Below are 17,945 nucleotides of genomic sequence, written 5' to 3'. Positions count from 1 at the left end.
GAAATCAGATGCAGTTTTTAGCCATGGTCTTGTCACCTGGGCAGCTGAGCTGGGACGGACCCCTGTGTGAACCAGCCAGCTAGTTTCTAAGAGACAGTCAACCAAGCAAGCACTGGTTCCCGAACCATCCCTGCCCGCGCTGGTCTCTTCTAATCATCCACAGCCAACATGGCTGTTCTCACACCCAGCCCCAGGCTCTGTCTTATGGCTGTCCACATTCCTAGGAGGGGAGGAGACCAAGCACCAAGGAAAGTCCCTTCCTTCCTTTCCTCTGTCCCTCCCTCCCTCCTTCCCTCCCTCCCTTCCTCTCCTTCCATCCTTTTCTTTTTTTCTGTCTCCATACAAAACTCCTATCAGGACAGGAAGAGAGGTGCCCAAGAGGAGCCTGTGGGTTGGAAAATGGAAAAGGACTTTTCCACCAAAGAAAAAATGGTCAGGTCCCCAGGAAATTTCCTGTGGCCTGACCCTTGCGCAGAGACCCCACGGGACTCTGATTCTCCTGCCTCCTCAGTTCTTACTCGGCAAGGCTCCCTCCTTCTAGGACCCTCCTTCCCCTGCCTTTCTTCCACCAGCCCTCTTGGACTTGCTGAGCCCCAAGCCAGATCCTGGGAGTCCTCTGTGCCTCTCCACATCAGGAGCTCCTCCAGAAAGTACCCACTGCCCAGGTCGCAATCTTGGCCACAGTTCTTATGCCACCTGGTGGCCACAATGAACATTGCTTTTTCTGAGAGAGGCAGAGTTTGCCAATGAAGAGATTGGTGGTGAACGTCCATGTGCAGACATATTCTAAGTCTCCAGAGCCCTGCCACAGAGTAGATTAAAGAAGTGGTGAGAATTCAGAGCTCAGAATGAAAACAGAAGGGACCAATAAGTAACCACAATAAAACCTCTAGGGCCAGATGCGTAATTCCCAAAGCCAGTGTTTCCAGCAGAGCTGACAGTATAAGCTTCATTTAGGTAAGTACTACCTCGCCACTAACTAGCATTACTGCCACTAACCATTAACTAGCGACTAACTTCCCATTAACTACTAACACTCAGCACTAACATCGACTGACACTAGACTCTAACTGCTAACACTAACTAGCTGTTCACCACTAATTAACCACTAATGTTAACACTAACTGAGCTAACACTGACCATTAACCAACAACCACTGCAATAACTCTACCAACAGTGCCAGCACCAACCAGAGTGTTAGTGAAAGGTGTTTCCATGGGAACAGTGCAGGAAATCCACTACAATGCCACTGTCATGCAAGAAAGCACTAGAGCACCTTTGCCAGGGAGCAGTCTCCATTTGATACATGAATCCTGGGTCTAGGAGAGCTGGCTCTGGAAGTCTCTGTTCATTCTGAATCTCCCCTGCTCCCTTTCAATGTTCATGAAGAATTTCATGAAAGAGAGTTTGTCACCACAGCTATTTACTTTAAAGAAGAGGAAGGGTAGAAGGAGCAGGATGAGGAAGATGGGAGAGGAGGAGGGAGAAGGAGAGGAGGAAGAGGAGGAGGAAGGCTTCACAAAGTTCATAAGTAACCACCAGCTAAATAAAGGACATCATAGAGACTTTGCAAACTTCATGGCAAGAAAAAGAAGAGTCTGCAAATGTCCTGCAGCAGCCTCCCCTGATCACTGCGGCCATTTGACACCGCCACCAGTAATGTGTGAGTTCCAGTCTCTCCACATCCTTACCACAATTTGTTTTTGTCTAGTTTTCTTCATTGGCCCCATTGTCCTAAGCGTGACTGTATCTCAGTGTGGATTTATCTGCATTTTCCTAATGACTACTGATGCTGACCATCCTTCCATGTAATTATTGTCTTTGAAAGTTATTTTTAAGCATAAAGAAAAGAAGCAAACTGACAAATGTCTCAAGACATTTCTGAAATACAGAGAAAAAAACTTTCAGGAAACGAGAAAACGATGTATATCTTTGTGTATGAATCTAGCTGACTTTTTATTTTTATTATTATTAAAAACAATCTTATTCTGCATATCAATCCTCCCATTCCCTCACCCTCCCATCCTCTCATGCCCCCCACCAATCCCCCAACTGATCCCTATCCACTCCCCAAGGATAGTGAGGCCTCCCACAGGGGAACATCAAAGTCCGTCACATCATTTGGGGGAGAACCTAGGCCCTCTTCCATGTATCTAGGCTGCAATAGTTTCCCTCCATAGGGAGTGGGTTCCCAAAGTCCACTTATGCACTAGGGGTAAACACTGGCTCCACATTTAGAGGTCCCATAGACTGCCCTGGCCTCCTAGCTGGCACCCACATTCAGAGGGCTTGGTTCACTCCAATGCTGGACTGAGGTCCCCGTGCTCTCACTGTGTCAGGCCAACTGTTTCTGTGGGTTTCTCCAGCACAGTCTTGGTTCCTTTGCTCATCCCTTCTCCCTCTCTACAACTGGATTCCAGGAGTATGTCTCAGTGCTTAGCTGTGGATGCCTGATTCTGCTTCGATCAGCCACTGGATGAAGGCTCTAGGATGGCAATTAAGGTAGTCATCAATCTCATTATAGGGGAAGGGCATCAAAGGCAGCCTCTCCACTACTGCCTAGATTCTTAGTTGGGGTCATCCTTGTGGATCTCTGGAGAATCTAATTGAGTTTTACTTTATTTGTAACCCCTTCTGCATGCCTCCAATGATGGTAGTGATTGTTAGTTACTTAGGTGATCTGAGACTAAGGGCAGGAACGTACGGTGGCTTTCAGACAGGACCACACCGATTTTGATATTTGCCTGCCATCTGCCAAGGCAGAAGCTCTGTAGCAGGACATCCTGGGCTTCATACAGCTTCACCCTCTCAGGATCCCTTCCGAACATGACAGGAAAATGTTGTCCTCCTCCATCAGACACACCTGCACACCATCAGGCTAGCATTTCTGCTCCCAGTGCATAGGAAAGGAAGTCTGGATAGGAAATCCAGGATAGACCATGAAGGATGAGCAGATCCTTCCTACAATGCAGGACCACAGGGCATCTCAGAGCCACGAGCAAAGTCTGGAACAAAGGAAATGACACCTGGCCATCAGCCCCAGTGGGCAGGGGCCAGAGCAGTGGTTCTCCACCTGTCTAATGCTTCCACCCTTTAAAACGATTCCTCATATTGTGGCGACCCCCAGGCATGAAATTATTTCCATGGCAACCTCATAACTTTAATTTGGCTACTGTTATTCATCATAAATGATAAATATCTGATATGCAAGACATCTGACATGCGACTCCTGGGAAAGGGTCATTTGACTCCCAGGTTAAGAACCCCTGGGCTAGACAGAAAGAGAAATCAGAGCTCTTGGGGCAGCAGGAGAAAGAGAGGAGAGGGCTGTGGGGGTGGGGGGGGCAAGGCTTTTGGCCAGCGTGGATCTGGGCTCTGTATAACATGGCTGCCGTGGTAGAAGAAGGGTTTATGCTGACACAACACTGTGTATACTTCTTCCTGTCCTAATTAAATCCCCCACCCTGTCAGTCAGCAAAGAAGTCCCTGAGGACAGCGCCTGCTCTTTCTCATTCCTCCTGCCAGGAAGTGGGGTGGAAGATGATGGAGGCTGAGGATGTGTGGCATCGAGGGAGGACATTTGAATGGGAAATATCCCCATAAGCCCGTATGTTTGAACACCTGATCCCCAGATAGCCCTGTGGGTAGGGGGTGGATGGCTGTAGAAACTTCAGAGTGAGGCCTTGGTGGAAGTAGTGGGTCACTAGAGAGTGGGTATTACGGGTTACAGCCTGGCCTGGTTCTCATTCTGGCCAGTGCCCCTGCCTTCCTGACCGTTGGTACAATGAAACCAACTGTCTCCCAACCCAGCTGTCCCAGGTGAGAACTGTTTCCCCCACCACAGTGATGCCTAACTTCTTAAACTGTAAGCAGAAATAAGTTCTCTTTCCCTTAAGTTGCTTCTTTCCGGTTCACAGGACACAAAACGGGAGAACAAAGGAGAAAGATGTAAAGCTGGGGACTTCCCGCCTCCCCCCAAAAAGACAGAGATTCAAGAAATTTCCAGACCAAGCCCAGAAGGCTAACACACACAAGAAGAGCTGTTCGCGCTTGTTTGACATCAGGGAAAAGGGACCAACAGTGTGCCGCCACTTTACACCCATTTAGCTTGTAAACATTGAAAGCAAGGAGAATGCCAAACGTTCGTGCGGCTGCAGGGATTGCCAAACGGCAAGGGCTGCTAGGGTGCTGATTCACAAGCCTGCAATCTGGCACTACTGAATCATATCAAGGGGGGGGGTGACTGATGCCCCACGGCTCTCTTCCTGGTGTGAGTCCCAGAGAAAGGCTTGTCTTACAGTCCTTGGAAGGACAGGCAGACGGGTGCTCACCTAGAGGGAGGGGGACTGGGTAACCCGTGGGCAATGGCGTCAGGTGGCATGGCACAGTCGAAACGGGGGACCAGATGTACACGCAGAAACGCAGTGGAGCTCTTAAAAGCACAGTGCTGGCGGGAAGTGCTAGTGGCATGATGAGACACATAATGGATAGCATTTATTTAAATTCAAACCCAGACGCGTGGCACGCTCGCTCCACATTTGCAAGACACACAGAAATGCAAAGATTCACATCTTGGCCTACAGGAGGAGGGGGCTGGGAGTGGGGGTTAAGACAAAGGAGAGTGCTTTTACAAAATAAATGAAACATGAGAACTCTTGTAGAGACAAGTGGTGATAAGGCAGCCAGCGCCGAGGGATGAGGAATGCACCAGAAGTGCCGATAATGGCCGCTGCAAGAGCTCCCTTTTGGAGCCACATTGACTCAAGCGCGGATCATTCATGTACAAGCTTATTGGTGTCTCTGGGCCTTGGGCAATAGCCCTAGACAGGAGGAAAGAACAGATGGGGGCCAGAGACAGTAACTGAGAAAGTCAGAGGTTGACGTACAGGGACCTAGAAAAAGCAGATACTGAGAACAGAAGGGAGCACCGCCTTGCCCATGGTGGCATGGCAGTTTGCGTGCAGGGATTAGGGTCAGCTCCTGACGAGGGCTGGCCTAGCACTCCGAGGTCAGCACCTTCACTCTCGATCGGGAAGGTGTGGTCCACTCAGTGCAGTTCCTACGAGCCGGCAGAAGTTCAGGATCATGGCCATACCATTTGCGTGAAATCTCCGTCCTCACCTCCACAGACAAGGGAGAGAACGTTAGAAAGGTCCCACTGCCACTCCTCAGCTGGACCCCGGAGGTGCTGGGAGAGACGATGTGGGAGAAACAGTGCAGGCAAGGATAGCCTCCTCAAGGGCCTGCCAATACAGTCTGGAGGATGCTCCCTCCTCCCTTGGAGTGTCTCTGGCATTTGCCTTTGACACTTTCTCTTTCTTTCAGAACTGCTGTGTCTGAGGCCAGTCAAACACATCAGTGCCCTCTGTGCCTCCTGGCCCAGTCACCAGATGGTCCTCTCTGAGTGACTTTGATCCGCCCTTGTCTTAAGGTTCAAATCCTGGAGACCAGTGGATATATGACTGAAGAGAGAAAGTCGGGAGGAGGGAGCCGGGAAGTCTGTATCTGTGTCTGGCTGAGGGACAGAGGGAACAGAGAGACTTTCTGCCTGATAGCTAATCTGGGGATGAATGAGGGAGAAAGGGGACACTGGTCCCCATTCTGGGAAGAGAGAGCTTCCCAGGGCTGCCCCAAAAGCAGGAAATGCAATTGAAAAGAAACGGGTTCCTTGCTCCCAAAAGTGAGTGACCGCTCATGTCCCCTGAAACAGACCCCTCACAATTTACTCTCTGTATGAACGACTTTCCCAGGCTGAACTCACCTCGGTGGGGTTGTTTCTTACTCCACCCTTTCCAGGGCTCCTGGGACCCTTAGGACTGCTATGTATCACAGATAAGGCTAAGCAAGACTCAGAGACAAGGTTGCATGTACTGAGAGCCAGAGACGGAGAAGAAGGTCAGCTGGGGACAGAGGTGGCAGATAGGACAGGATGGAGAGATGGATGGATGGAAAGAGAGATGAGTAGATGGGCAGGTTAAAGGGAGGACAGGAGGAGGGAGGAAGAGAGAGAGAGGGAGGGAGGGAGGGAGGAAGGAACGAAGGAGGAAGGAAGGAACAAAGGAACGAAGGAGGAAGGAACAAAGGAGGAAGGAAGGAGGAATTAAGGAACAAAGGAGGAAGGAATGAAGGAGGAAGGAAGGAAGGAAGGAAGGAAGGAAGGAAGGAAGGAAGGAAAGAAGGAAGGAGGACTTTCTTCTCAACAGTAGAGAAATAGGACAGAAGTCGGCCAGGTCTCAGCCAACGAAGCACCCATGGCAAATACAGGGCCATCAGGAGGATCTGTGACCCTGCACTGACAGAGTCCTGGGGGTCTTCATTCTCCCTGTCTCTACACAGCAAGGCTTCCACAAGAGGAGAACCCAGTGTCTTCAGGGTGACCGTCTCCTCTCAGCAGCCTGCCTTCTCCTGTAGTCCTGCATGCGCCATGGCCTCTGCTTTGTCTTCTTGCTTTGCCTCTGCCTCCACTTCTAGCATCCGAGTCTAGATTCCCTTTCTCCCAGAGTTTGCCTGTTTCCTGTTCTTCTCTGGCTCTTCCTGTCCCTGCATCCGATGCTTTCCCCTGTCCCTTCTATATCAACCTCTGACTATCTTGGTTCCTGCCTCTGATCTTTCACTCTCTGTCCACCAACTGGTCTACCTTGTCCTCCACCCTTCCTTGGCCCCTGAAAGACCACCTCCATCTCACAAGCTGGTAGTAGCACCTATCCCAGCTCAGAGGAGGGATGTATACAATGTGTTGAGACAGTGTTCAGGTTCAAATTGATTCAAGAACTCAGGACCTGTTCCCACAACGGATCACAAGAGTGGAGGATTATGGGAGTCAGCCTAGCTGGGATTTACAGGGCTGAGGCAAAAGAAAAGAAGACTGAGGAGAAATTCTACTTGTTGAGTAAAGGTGAGCCATTGGGAGCACACGTACCTCTTGGTTGAGGAAGCAGTAGAGGACAGCAACAATGAAGCCCTGTAGGATCAAAGAGGAAGGAAGGACACTTTAGCCTAACCTTGAAATGTGACAGTCTATTGTTTTCTCCCTCACTCATCACTATCAGACATACCAAGTCATGTCAGCCAAGGTTGTATAGACAGCCCATCTCACTGGGCATCTTTATTTTTGTATCTGCATTAAAGAGTACACAACCTGATACACGATAGATGCTCAATTGAAAAGATAAGATGGATAAATAAATGGATGGATGGATGAATGGACATATGGGTAAGAGGAAGGAAGGACAGATGGATAGGTAGGTGGACATATGAATGAATAGATGGATGGATGGGTGGATGGATGGATGGATGGGTGGATGGATGGATGAATGGATGGATGGATGGATGGGTGGGCAGATGAATGTAAAGAAGGATAACTATGGCCAAGTGGACAGAAGGAAGGAGGAATTGATGGAAGGATTGATATATGGATGGATGGGAGAATGGGTGGGTAGGTGGGTGGGTAGATGGATGGATGGATGGAAAGAAGGAAGGACAGATGACTGATAGATGAATAGATGGATAGGTGGGTAGAAATATGGATAGAAGGATAGATGAGTATATGAGTAGAAAGAAGAATTAATGGATAGGCAAGTGGACTGAAAGAGGAGGAATAAAAGGAATAATAGATATATGGATGGATGGGTGGATGACAGATGGAAGGATTAATGAAGTGGGTGGAATGGAGCAGGAGTGTGGGGCAGGTGGAAGGAAGGAGGGAGGAAGGGAAGAAAAGAAAGAAAATAGATGGAAAGATGGATAGGTGGGTGGGTAGATCAATCAACCAATTGATAACAAATGATGGATGGATGAATGAGTAAGGAAAAAAGAATCAATGGGTAGGCAATAAATGATAGATGGATGAGTAGGTGGATGGATAGGTAGGTGGGGATGATTGAAAGGAAGGAATAGTGCTGAATCAATTAATGAATAATAGATGATGGATGGATGGGTGTCTGAATGGGTGGATGGATGGGTACGTGGTGGGTGAATGAATATCTGGGAATAGACAGATGAATGTATGAGCAGAGAGATAGAAGGGTAAGTGGAAGATAGACAAATGGATAGATGAGTGCATAACTGAACAGATGATGTGTGATAGTAGGTCTCACCCTAACATGAAGATAATCAAGGCCTGCTGCCATAGTCCTTGGAAGGAAGGAATGCCTGTGGGGGGGTCTCACCTGGAAGGAGCCCAGTCCCAGCTCCAGGGGTAGGCGGATGCCAAGGCCAGCACTGTCAGGCAAGAAGTTGAAGATGATGTAATGAATCCCAAACAGCGGGATAAGGAGAAGTGTTGACTTGGAAAGTCGCCTTGGAGAGGACAAATTCTAGATTATGAGGCTGCCCACCATCATCCACCCTGGAGACTGTCCTCTCCACAAATCTCTTTTACTTTAAGGCCCATGCCACTGCTGTGGCCATGTGGTTATTCCAGCTACTCCAGAGTCTGTATACACCTTTCAAAGTCTGGTCTTCCCAGGAAGCCTTCTCTAATTCCCCTTTCCCCCATCTAGGTATAATCTCTTTCTCCAGGCCCCCTTAGAGACAGATACAGCACTTGTCAGCCATTTGCCATGGTAACTGGAAGTTTTGTGTTCCTGTACTGTGATCTCATGGGAGGCAGGTGCCAGATCTGTTGTCTCTCTAGGGGACATAAGGAAGAGGACAGGACAAGGGTAATAAATAACTGCCTGATGAGACAAAAACAAATGTCGTTCCCTCCAAATGCTTTCCATGAGGGTTCCTCAAATATACAACACGCACACACACACACGCATGCACATGCATGCATGCACCCACACACATTTGCAGACACGAATGCATGCACAGTACCAGTACTGAGCCCGCGTGTGGAGGCCACCCTGTGCAGGCTCCAGTTTCCTGAGCAGGATGCAAATTATATTGAGAAACAGCCCAAAGTTCACCTGGAAATGAGGCACGGGAAAGTGGAGGCAAAGGTCAGAGGCAGCACTAGGTGGCCTAGGATTGGCCCAGCCCCTTTGGTGACTAGGAACCTCAAGCCTGTGAGACGCAAGTCAAAGGAAGACTGAGGGCTCTCCTCCCTCTCCGGCCCTGGCAGCAAGGGGGAGAGTCAGGTCTGGCCACCCACCTCTAGCCACCTCCCAGCCACCTCCCAGGGCCACTCAGATATAAAGCAGCTGCCCACACACTCACAGGAGCCATGCCGCATCAGAGGCAGGAGCAGCTGAGTGCTCACCTGTAGGCGCCATCCACTACCATTACCCCAGCAAAGGATGCTCACCTGTAGGCACCATCCACTATCACCACCCCAGCAAGAGATGCTCTGCAACCCAGACACACGGAAACTAGAAAACAGGTCTAGGACCTGACAAACCAACCAGGGATTGTGGCCCACAGAGGCTGTCAGAGAAGCTAGGCACCAGTTTCCTGATTTCCTTCGGGTAGTATATCGCCACCCATGCAGGACCATACAAAGAAACCTGGAGGCTGTCTGAATAAGACAAACGACGTGAACCTCAGAGACTGACCGCAACAGAGAGGACTATGGGCCCTTTGATGATCCACCAGTAGAGGGAGCTGTCGTCTAGGTCCCAGCACCTGGGAAAAGACAAGCAGTGCTTGAAGGCGCCCCTTTCCTGCAGTGATGGTGCACCTCCTCAACATATGTCCTAAGGCTCCGGGGAGTCTCTTGTCTAGTGCTCAAGCCTTCAGCCTCACTCTATCTCGCTCTGGCCTGATCTGCTCTCTCAGACTTCCCATAGGAGAGCCCCAGTGATGGCTGGCTGACTCTTCTCATCCTTCTCCAGACATTTCCCTTCCCGTAAAAGGCCTACTCAGAGCTGCTCTCCTGAGACACACAGCTGGGGCAGCCTCTCCTGCCTGAGCTCCTGCCCGCTCTGTGCTGCCAGCAGCCTGTGCACCCGTGACACTCTAAGCTAGAGTTTCCATCCTCCTCCTCCTCCTTAGATGGTCTGCTACATGCCCTGCTGACAGCCTGGCCGTGCGGGAGTTGTTCTACTCACGCAGTGTCCTCGAAAGCCAGTTTGCAGCCCACCCAGGTACCAGTGCACAGCACGGGGAGCCCTGCGGGTGAGACTGGGGTGAGTGAGTGCCCCGTAGCCTTTGCTTTGGGTGTAGCCTCCACCCCTCTCCAGTCTGTTAGCCATGTGCAGACGGCAATGGTGGGGACCAGGCAATGGCATGGGGAGATCTGGTCTACTTCCCAATGCTCGGGACAGGACAGTGACCTGCCCCTTGCCCTCGCTGGGCCTCAGGGCCACCCACAATGAGAAAGACCTCTTTATGAGCTCCCCAGGGCCTTCCCAGCCTCCACCTCCCCTGTGGGAGCCAATGAGCCCTTGATGCTTACCCCATCCAGCAAGAACCAGCCACCAGAAAGCTGGTTTGGACCTGGGCGATGTGGAAGCCAACAGGCAGCTCAGGTAGACGGCTTCTGCCAGCAGCCAGCTGAAGTTGGTCATGGTGGCAAAATGGGAGACGGCCACAGAGACCTTACACAGGATCTGGAAGCAGGGGGCTGATGCTTCAGAGCTTTGGCCCCCACTCCAGCCCCCATCGGGGCTCTTTCACCCCCATTTAAACAACAAACCCTCAGGTCCATCCCCTCCACTCTGGGCTGGACCACTCCATTCCCTGGGCTGTCCCAAAAGGAATTTGACAGTATAATTGTGATGGACAGAGGCCATAGAGGCTCCTGTGTACCCTCTGCCAGACGTGTAAACCACCTCAGCCTCAGTGTTCTCTGTGCAAGGAAGAACCCCAGGGTCTCTCCCAGCCGTGTCTCGGGGTCACTAAGACCTGCACTGTTTCCTATGCCATATACCCTTCCTAAGCTGAAGTTCCTCTTTAGAGTGATAAGCATGACCTGGTTATCCATGCACAGCTCTGACCTGCGAGTACAGGATGCTCTCATCATGCCTGTGAACATCTGCCTTGCTCCCTCGCCTACCTATGCGGGCCATAGTCCGCCTCTGAGCCAGCCCAGCTGGCTCTATCCATTCCCTGACTGTGTGGCGGGGTGACCTGGCCAGCTGCCCCTTGTTAACAAAATGGGATTAAAGTGAGGTTTTCAAGGCATTTCAAGATCAAAGGAGATAATACATGTGAAGTAGCTGATGTGCTGCCCGGCCTAAGTAAGTGCACCTCGCATTCAGTAATTAATTCATTAATTAAGTCAGGCCACTTGTTGCTCTGGGGAGTCACTTGTCTATTCATTTCCAGAGCACTTTCAAAGGCCTTGAACTCTGACCCATTCAGTTTCCAAGCTGTTCCTCTCCTCTCTTTCCCCCGCCCCTCCATATACAACGTCCAGTTCGGTGGCTCTGCCCCAGACTCTCCTACCATTGAGAGCTCCCCACCCCGGTCTCTCCACTGCTGAGCATCTCCAAGGCCACCTCCTCCTTGAAGCCCTTTTGTTGTCTTAGTTCTCAGCTTTCTCCACCCACTAGTCCCCAGATCTGGGTGCTTCATGTCCCCTAGGTGCTTCTGGAAGGGGGCCGGGCAAGCTCCACACAGGTCCTTGTATACTCATTAAAGGCAATGAATGGCTAGCTGGGCCCAGGAGCTGACGTGGCCAACTCAGATGGGAGATTGGGGGAAGAAGGATGGGGGCCTGGCAGCAGAGCGCAGCTGAGACTGACTCTGGGATCTATGAATGTGTGGGGGAAACTTGGGGCTTCCTTCAACTGTCACTGGCCATGAGCACAGGGTCAGCCGTTCAGACCAGTGCTCTGCCCTCTACCCCCGGCCCCAAGCCCCTCCGGCCCCAGCCTTTACAGTGGACAAGCCGCAGTGGTCCATGCTATCACCCTGGAAGAGGGCAGCATCCTTCAGGAACACAGCACTGGCCTTGAGGATGAAGGTGGCAAACAGTTGCATGTGGATGTAGTTCCGGGGGCAGTGGAGCCTCCTGAAGGGACAAGAGAGATGAATAGAGGGGTCTGGCTGCAAAAGAGCCTCTGGGGGGCTATACTAGGCCTGGGGTGACTGGGGAGTTAGGCAGAAATGAGCAAATGCAAAGCAGCCAATGCCACATGAGATGAAATCAGACCCAAAGAACTGAGTAGAGGTGAACGGAGTGTGTCAGTCTGATCCCCAAGGTCAGCAGGCCAGCATCCTCCTGGGCTAGGTTCAAATACAAGAGCAAGGTGACTACAGCTCCGCCTTCAGATGGCACTCTAATTGTGGGTGCAGAGGCAGCCACAGCCCAGCAGAGCCAAGGGAAGCCTCTAGGTAATCAGAGAGACACGGCCCCATGGGGAGTTCAGCCTTTCAAGGCTGGAGAGCCATTGCACCCCGTAGGAAGGACTGAGAATGGGCTTGGTGGCAGAGCCTATACAGGGAACCCTGGATTCAGTCCCCAATCCTGAAACCCAAAACAAAAAGCACTATACTGCGCAGAAGGTTGCAACCAGCAAAGGGTGTCATACGGGAGCAAGGAGGATTCTTAGACGCCGATGAGAGTGGGCTGCCGGTGCTGGCAGGGTGAACGCACCACCAAGAAAAAGACGGCCCCACAAGCAAACAGACTGAGCTCCACATGGGCAAAGGCATGGCCACTGAACTGAGTTCTGGCGGAGATGGCCCACACCTTGGCAAGAAGACAGGAAGTCACCAATGGCCCACTCGCCTAGGTCTGAGCCCAGCTCTGAGCCCCTCTCCACCATCCAGGCAAAGAACTAGCCTTGTCCCCCAGACAGTAGGGAGTCAGTGAAGGGGCAGGGATGGCAAACCTGAGGGCAACCAGGATGGCAATAGCCATGCAGAGGGCTACGATGGAGATGCTATGGCCCGTGGTGTAGATGATCTTCACAGTGGAGAAGTAAGATTTCTGGGGACAACAGAAGCAGAAGAAGGGTTGTCGGTCAAGCGGGTGGTCTGCAGCTCCACCACGGCCCCATCACTGATGGGTGGCACAGAAAGTCCCCTGTGGGTGCTGAGCCTGCAGGTGGAGATGCTCAGCATTCGCGGTTGCACCGGGAGTGGGGAGAGGAGGCAGAAACCATCTCCCTGGAGACTAACAAAAGCCCAAGGAGAAATTGAGCCTGGTTATTGACACCAGCTAGCTACCCGTTTGAGAACACAATCACCCCCAGGTAAAGGTGACATCCAGGATGACAACCACAGGCAGGCAGGAAAAGGCTTTTCGGGGCCCAAGCGTTTGAATCAGTCAGAGTTGGGTGTAGCAGGGCCAGGTAGTGCCTGGCCCGCATCTACATCTGAAAGATAAGCAACCCATGCTTATGCTCTGAGGGCTGAGGGCTGAGGGCAATGGGATCGTGAATGTGGATGGACCTGTGAAGATCCTGAGCTGTGGACAGTGTGGGTGTGTTGCCCAGAGCCAGGGTCTCTGTAATTACAGTCCGGTGCCCTGTCCTACTGACTGAGGACTAGAGAGAGCAAGCACTTCTTGCCTAGCACAGACAGCAGTTTTTGCTTCCTCTGAAATAACTAAAGCCCCTGCCCTCTGCTTCCCTTCTCCCTCAAAGCAAGTAGCCCAAGTGTCACCTTTGAGTAAATGGGTCACCTTCATGAGGCACTTTACTGCCATCTGCTGGACAACTCCTGTAACTACTATGCCCACTTGATGGCTATGGTGGGAATCCACCACTTTTACCAGTATTTGTGGTCACCTTCCCCCAAGATGCTGGGAGCGGCTTACCTCCTCGGTTAGCAGCTCCAAGGGCACAGGACAGGCTACGGGGTATGGTGGGAAGATGTCAGACCAACCCGTGATGGTGCAGTCCCTCTTCACAGCCCCTAGAGGTGAGCAAAAGTCTCTGATTACAGAATTCCTCCCTTTCCCAGGAGATGGTGGGAGGGCCTGGCTGTCAATCAAGTGCCCCAGGTGAGGTGTGCACAGGGAGTTCTTAAACCTGGGAAGAGAAGAGTCCTCCTCTCCAGAGGCGGGGGTCCCAGACCATGCTGGGTCTGCCTCTGGCTTCCAAGAAACCCATTGAACAGTATTCACTGGAGGAACACAGAGTGGAATGTTGGGCCTCCTGTCTTTTATGGGGCAGGAGGGAAGAAAGCAGATACCCTCTGCCCCATAAAAGACAGGAAGACCAGGCAGTGAAGCAGAGGAGGTGCTGCCCCCCACTCTCTTGAGCATGGTACCACCTCCTGGTAACAGCCAGAGGGCGCTGGGTGGATGACAACTTCAACCCCTCCCAGCCCCATGCTGTCACTGATTCCACACTGAGAGGTTGGTGTTACCAGTCCTTACTCAAGATGACTGAACATTCAGGGTAGCGCTAGAAGAGAGAAGGTGACACTCAAACCCAGGACGTCTGTCACCTATCAGTGACATGCACCAATCAGTGAGGTGCACCCATCAGTGACGTGGACCAATCAGTGACGTGGACCAATCAGTGAGGTGCACCAATCAGTGACGTGCACCAATCAGTGAGGTGCACCAATCAGTGACGTGCACCAATCAGTGACGTGCACCAATCAGTGAGGTGCACCAATCAGTGACGTGCACCAATCAGTGATGTGCACCCCAAGACCACCTGCTCCCCACCCCTGCTATACCTAGGCCGCTCACCTGGCTCTGAGCTGAAGTGAGAGAAGAAGTCGGGGCAGGGGAGGGCCACCCACTGGCCAGAGCCTGTCGGAGGCCAGCACAGCAGCCCGTCCCAGGTCCCAGGGCAGCCTAGGTAGAGAAGAAGACACGGTGTGACCTCTGCGGTGTGACCTCTGCGGGAAGCGGAAGCTGACATGGTATGCTAAAGGGCAGCGCTGGAGGGGATGTCAGGGTCAGGGAGGATCCATCCCCTACCCCCTCATACCCAGGGAGGTGCTGTTGGTCCCCTCTGCCACTTGAAGACACGCAAGCTCATCCTCTCTCAGCTGAGCGATGAAGTCACACTCTGGGTGGAGGTGGCCCAGTGCCTGTGAGAAACAGTGACAGCATGAGCCGAGCCCACTGGCGGCCTCAGGCTCTCTAGCTCTAATGACCTAAAGGCAAAGAGCAAGCCTCATGCATTTCTGTGCGCCGATTCTGAGAAGGACCCATCTGTCCCACCAGTGTCAAGGCATATTTGGTGGGGCATGAAGGAAGGATGGAGGGAAAAAGTTCACAAAGGAGGGCAGAGTGGGGGGGAGAAGCAGGGAGGAAAGAAAGCAAAAGAAAGGGGGAGATGAAGGAAGAGAATGGAGGGAGGGGCAGAGAGAGGAGGAAAGAAGGGAGGGAGGGATGCACTTTCCCAGCTCCTGGCAGTGAACTCTAAGACACACTAAAGAAAGCTGTCTAGAAAACCCATAGATTGCAGTCCCGAACATGGCCTTTTCTCCCCTCCCCATACTTCTAGACCTTGTGAGAGCTTCTGCATAAACAACTTCGGTAGGTAGAACAATGGTCCCTAAAGATGTCCATTTCCCAGTCTACAAAGCCTGACACAACCAAGGGACTTAGCATATGTGGTCTCCAAGCGGGAAGATGTACTTGATTGAGTGGGACCAGAGTCATCACAAGGGGCATAAAGATCAAGTCAGAGAGGACATGATGGAAAGAGAGGGTGAAGGGAGCTATTGTGCTTATTGATGATGAAGAAATGCCTCCCTCGGCTAGGGAAGGAGACTCTAGAAGGACCACAGCCCTGTCAACCACTTGGGTTCAGCCCATTGAAAAGTATGTTGGGCTTTTACATGAGTTACAAGAGTAAATGTGTAAACTAGTAAGTGGGAGAGAATATGGGTGACTGGGAGAGAGAGAAGACACTAGCACCTGACTGAGATAAAGGAACAATGAACAGGGAGGAAGGAGGTCCTGGGAGAGGGGGCACTATCTGGAGGGCTGGGGGAGTGTTCAGACACACAGACAATTCAGTAGGGGATGATGGACACATATGGAGGTATGATGGATGATAAGGGTCCTGTATCAGGGTAGCTGCGTTGATCATTAGATGAATAGAAGGATGTGTGGCTTGGTGATCATAAAGATTGAAGATTGGTACCTCCCAGAGCCTGGGGGACCACAAGAAATGGTCTCTAAGTTTACCTGGACATCTCTGTGTTTCTGAAGGGTGATTCAGGGGCCATCTGGAACCCAAGTGCCCCAGGCTAGGCAGAGATCTGGGGTGTGTCTAGGATTTGGCATTTGACCTTTTCTTTAGAGAGCTAGAATTTCTAACATCTCTCATGACTTACCCTAATGCCCTTGTAACATTTCTCTCTCTCTCTCTCTCTCTCTCTCTCTCTCTCTCTCTCTCTCTCTCTCTCTCTCTCTCTCTCTCTCTCTACACACACACACACACACACACACACACACACACACACACACACACACTGGTCCTTTCCCTGACCTGACTAACTGCTCACCTCAAGGTTTGGAAGAAAGACAGTGGTCAACTCTAGTCCTGAATCTGGTATCTACCCTAGCTGCTGTACCATAGAGGGCCTTGACAAGTCGGATCGATCATCCCCCATCTCCTCCCAGAGGCATGGTAGCCCCGTGTAGACTGCACTATAATTCTCAGCGTAGCCCAGACTAGCATCAAACTCATCTTAATATTCTTGCCTCCGCCTCACTCAGGTTTCTCTTTTTACAGAGACAAATGAAGGCTCAAGTGTCACACAGTTCACTTCATGGTCCCCAGATGCCAGCATCTTGAGCAAAGGGCAGTCAGGTACTAGGACGAATGGTCACTCTGGAAAGGCAGTAGAGGAAGGATTCCCTATGTGCTCCTACTAGTGCCTTGTGACTCATCCCCTCCTGGCTCTCAATTGCTACTTCCAGTGACTTTCAGAAAGTCTGCTGGGAAGTTGCTGCACATTCAGGAAAGCCTGTGCTCCTGGCTGACCCACAACCCGATGCACAGGCCAGGGAGCAGTGGCTGGTTTCTGAAGCCTCTCCAACCCTGGCATCACCAAAGGAAGAGTCCCCAAATGCCACAGCTAGAAGAGCTAACTCCTCAGGCCCCACAGGGTTCCTGACCACACTCCCTTCAAGGAAGCACCCATGCTGGAGGTGGCTGAGGAGACAAGACAACAAGAGGATGCTGGTTCTTTTTTAGATGAAGCAGGTGGCAGCCTGGAAGTGTGTGGCTTAGAGAAGGGGCAGGCTCGGGTGTGGCAGGGAGGCCCTATCTGGCCTCAGCTATTCCAACATGGAGTCTCCAGACATGTGTCTCTAGGGCTCCCAGGGGACACAGAGATGACATGGGTGAGGCACAAGGAGACATCTCACTTTCAGGCAGAGCCTGAGACTAGTCAAGGGGAGAAAGGAGGAAGCCAGCAGACTGAGGAGTTCCCCCAGACACAGCCTGCCACCCCCCAGCTGGAGAAGAAAAGAGAAGGAGGCCTGAGTTGAATACTTACAACTCCCAGCAAGTTCAGCAAGCAGAGGACACAGGTGCCCCATGACAGGCAGTCCATGGCAGTGACGCCTGCACTCAGCCTCAATGAGCCTTGGCCCTTTTCCCTCCCAGACTGTCTCTACTGATGCCACCCAGGTGCACCTTCTGTTGCCTCCCTTTCCCAGGAACTGTGTAGGCAGGGCCAACAGAAGGGACACCCACCTGAATATTGAGCAGAATGGTGGGACACCGTGTTACTGCTAGGTCTAGACAGAACTCTGTGTCCTCAGCAGGGGGTGACTGAGCTCTGCTACACCACCTCACTCTGCCTCTATGTCTGAGTGTACCTGTCCTGACAGCAAGAATCCAGAGGACACAGACAGGACACCAGAGAAGTGACAACCACAGTACGCTGTTCTACTTAGTACACTTTGCTGTCATTTTCTGAGTCCAGTTCCCCATGGTCTTACTGGAAGTATAGGATGGTCCTATACCTGCATCAGAATGAAAGGACATCCTGTGCTTGCATCAGAATAAAGGGACCTCCTATGCCTGCTTCAGAATGAAGGGACCTCCTGTGCTTGCATAAGAATGAGGGGACCTCAGAAAATAGTGTGACCCAGATCTGCCTTTGAGGAGCCCCAGATCTGTTGATTC

The 17,945-nt window shown here is 51.6% G+C and overlaps 1 protein-coding gene across 1 annotated transcript; it reads right to left on the bottom strand.

The window, feature by feature from the left end:
* Nucleotides 1-4,481: 4,481 nt before the first annotated feature.
* Ghrhr (growth hormone releasing hormone receptor) lies at nucleotides 4,482-17,367 on the bottom strand. The gene is made up of 13 exons (XM_040738424.1): nucleotides 17,311-17,367; nucleotides 14,781-14,883; nucleotides 14,537-14,644; nucleotides 13,652-13,749; nucleotides 12,723-12,820; nucleotides 11,767-11,899; nucleotides 10,340-10,493; nucleotides 9,993-10,053; nucleotides 9,498-9,567; nucleotides 8,821-8,912; nucleotides 8,169-8,298; nucleotides 6,920-6,961; nucleotides 4,482-5,121 (listed from the first exon to the last, which is right to left on the bottom strand). The coding sequence occupies exons 1-13, from the start codon at nucleotides 17,365-17,367 to the stop codon at nucleotides 4,996-4,998; spliced, it is 1,272 nt and encodes a 423-aa protein (XP_040594358.1). The 3' UTR covers nucleotides 4,482-4,995.
* Between the last annotated feature and the right edge of the window lie 578 nt (nucleotides 17,368-17,945).

Source organism: Mesocricetus auratus, unplaced genomic scaffold (genome assembly GCF_017639785.1).
Source record: "Mesocricetus auratus isolate SY011 unplaced genomic scaffold, BCM_Maur_2.0 Super-Scaffold_100676, whole genome shotgun sequence".
NCBI lineage: Eukaryota > Metazoa > Chordata > Mammalia > Rodentia > Cricetidae > Mesocricetus > Mesocricetus auratus.
The sequence above is the reverse complement of the archived record's forward strand: the minus strand, read 5'-3'. Positions and strand labels throughout refer to the sequence as shown.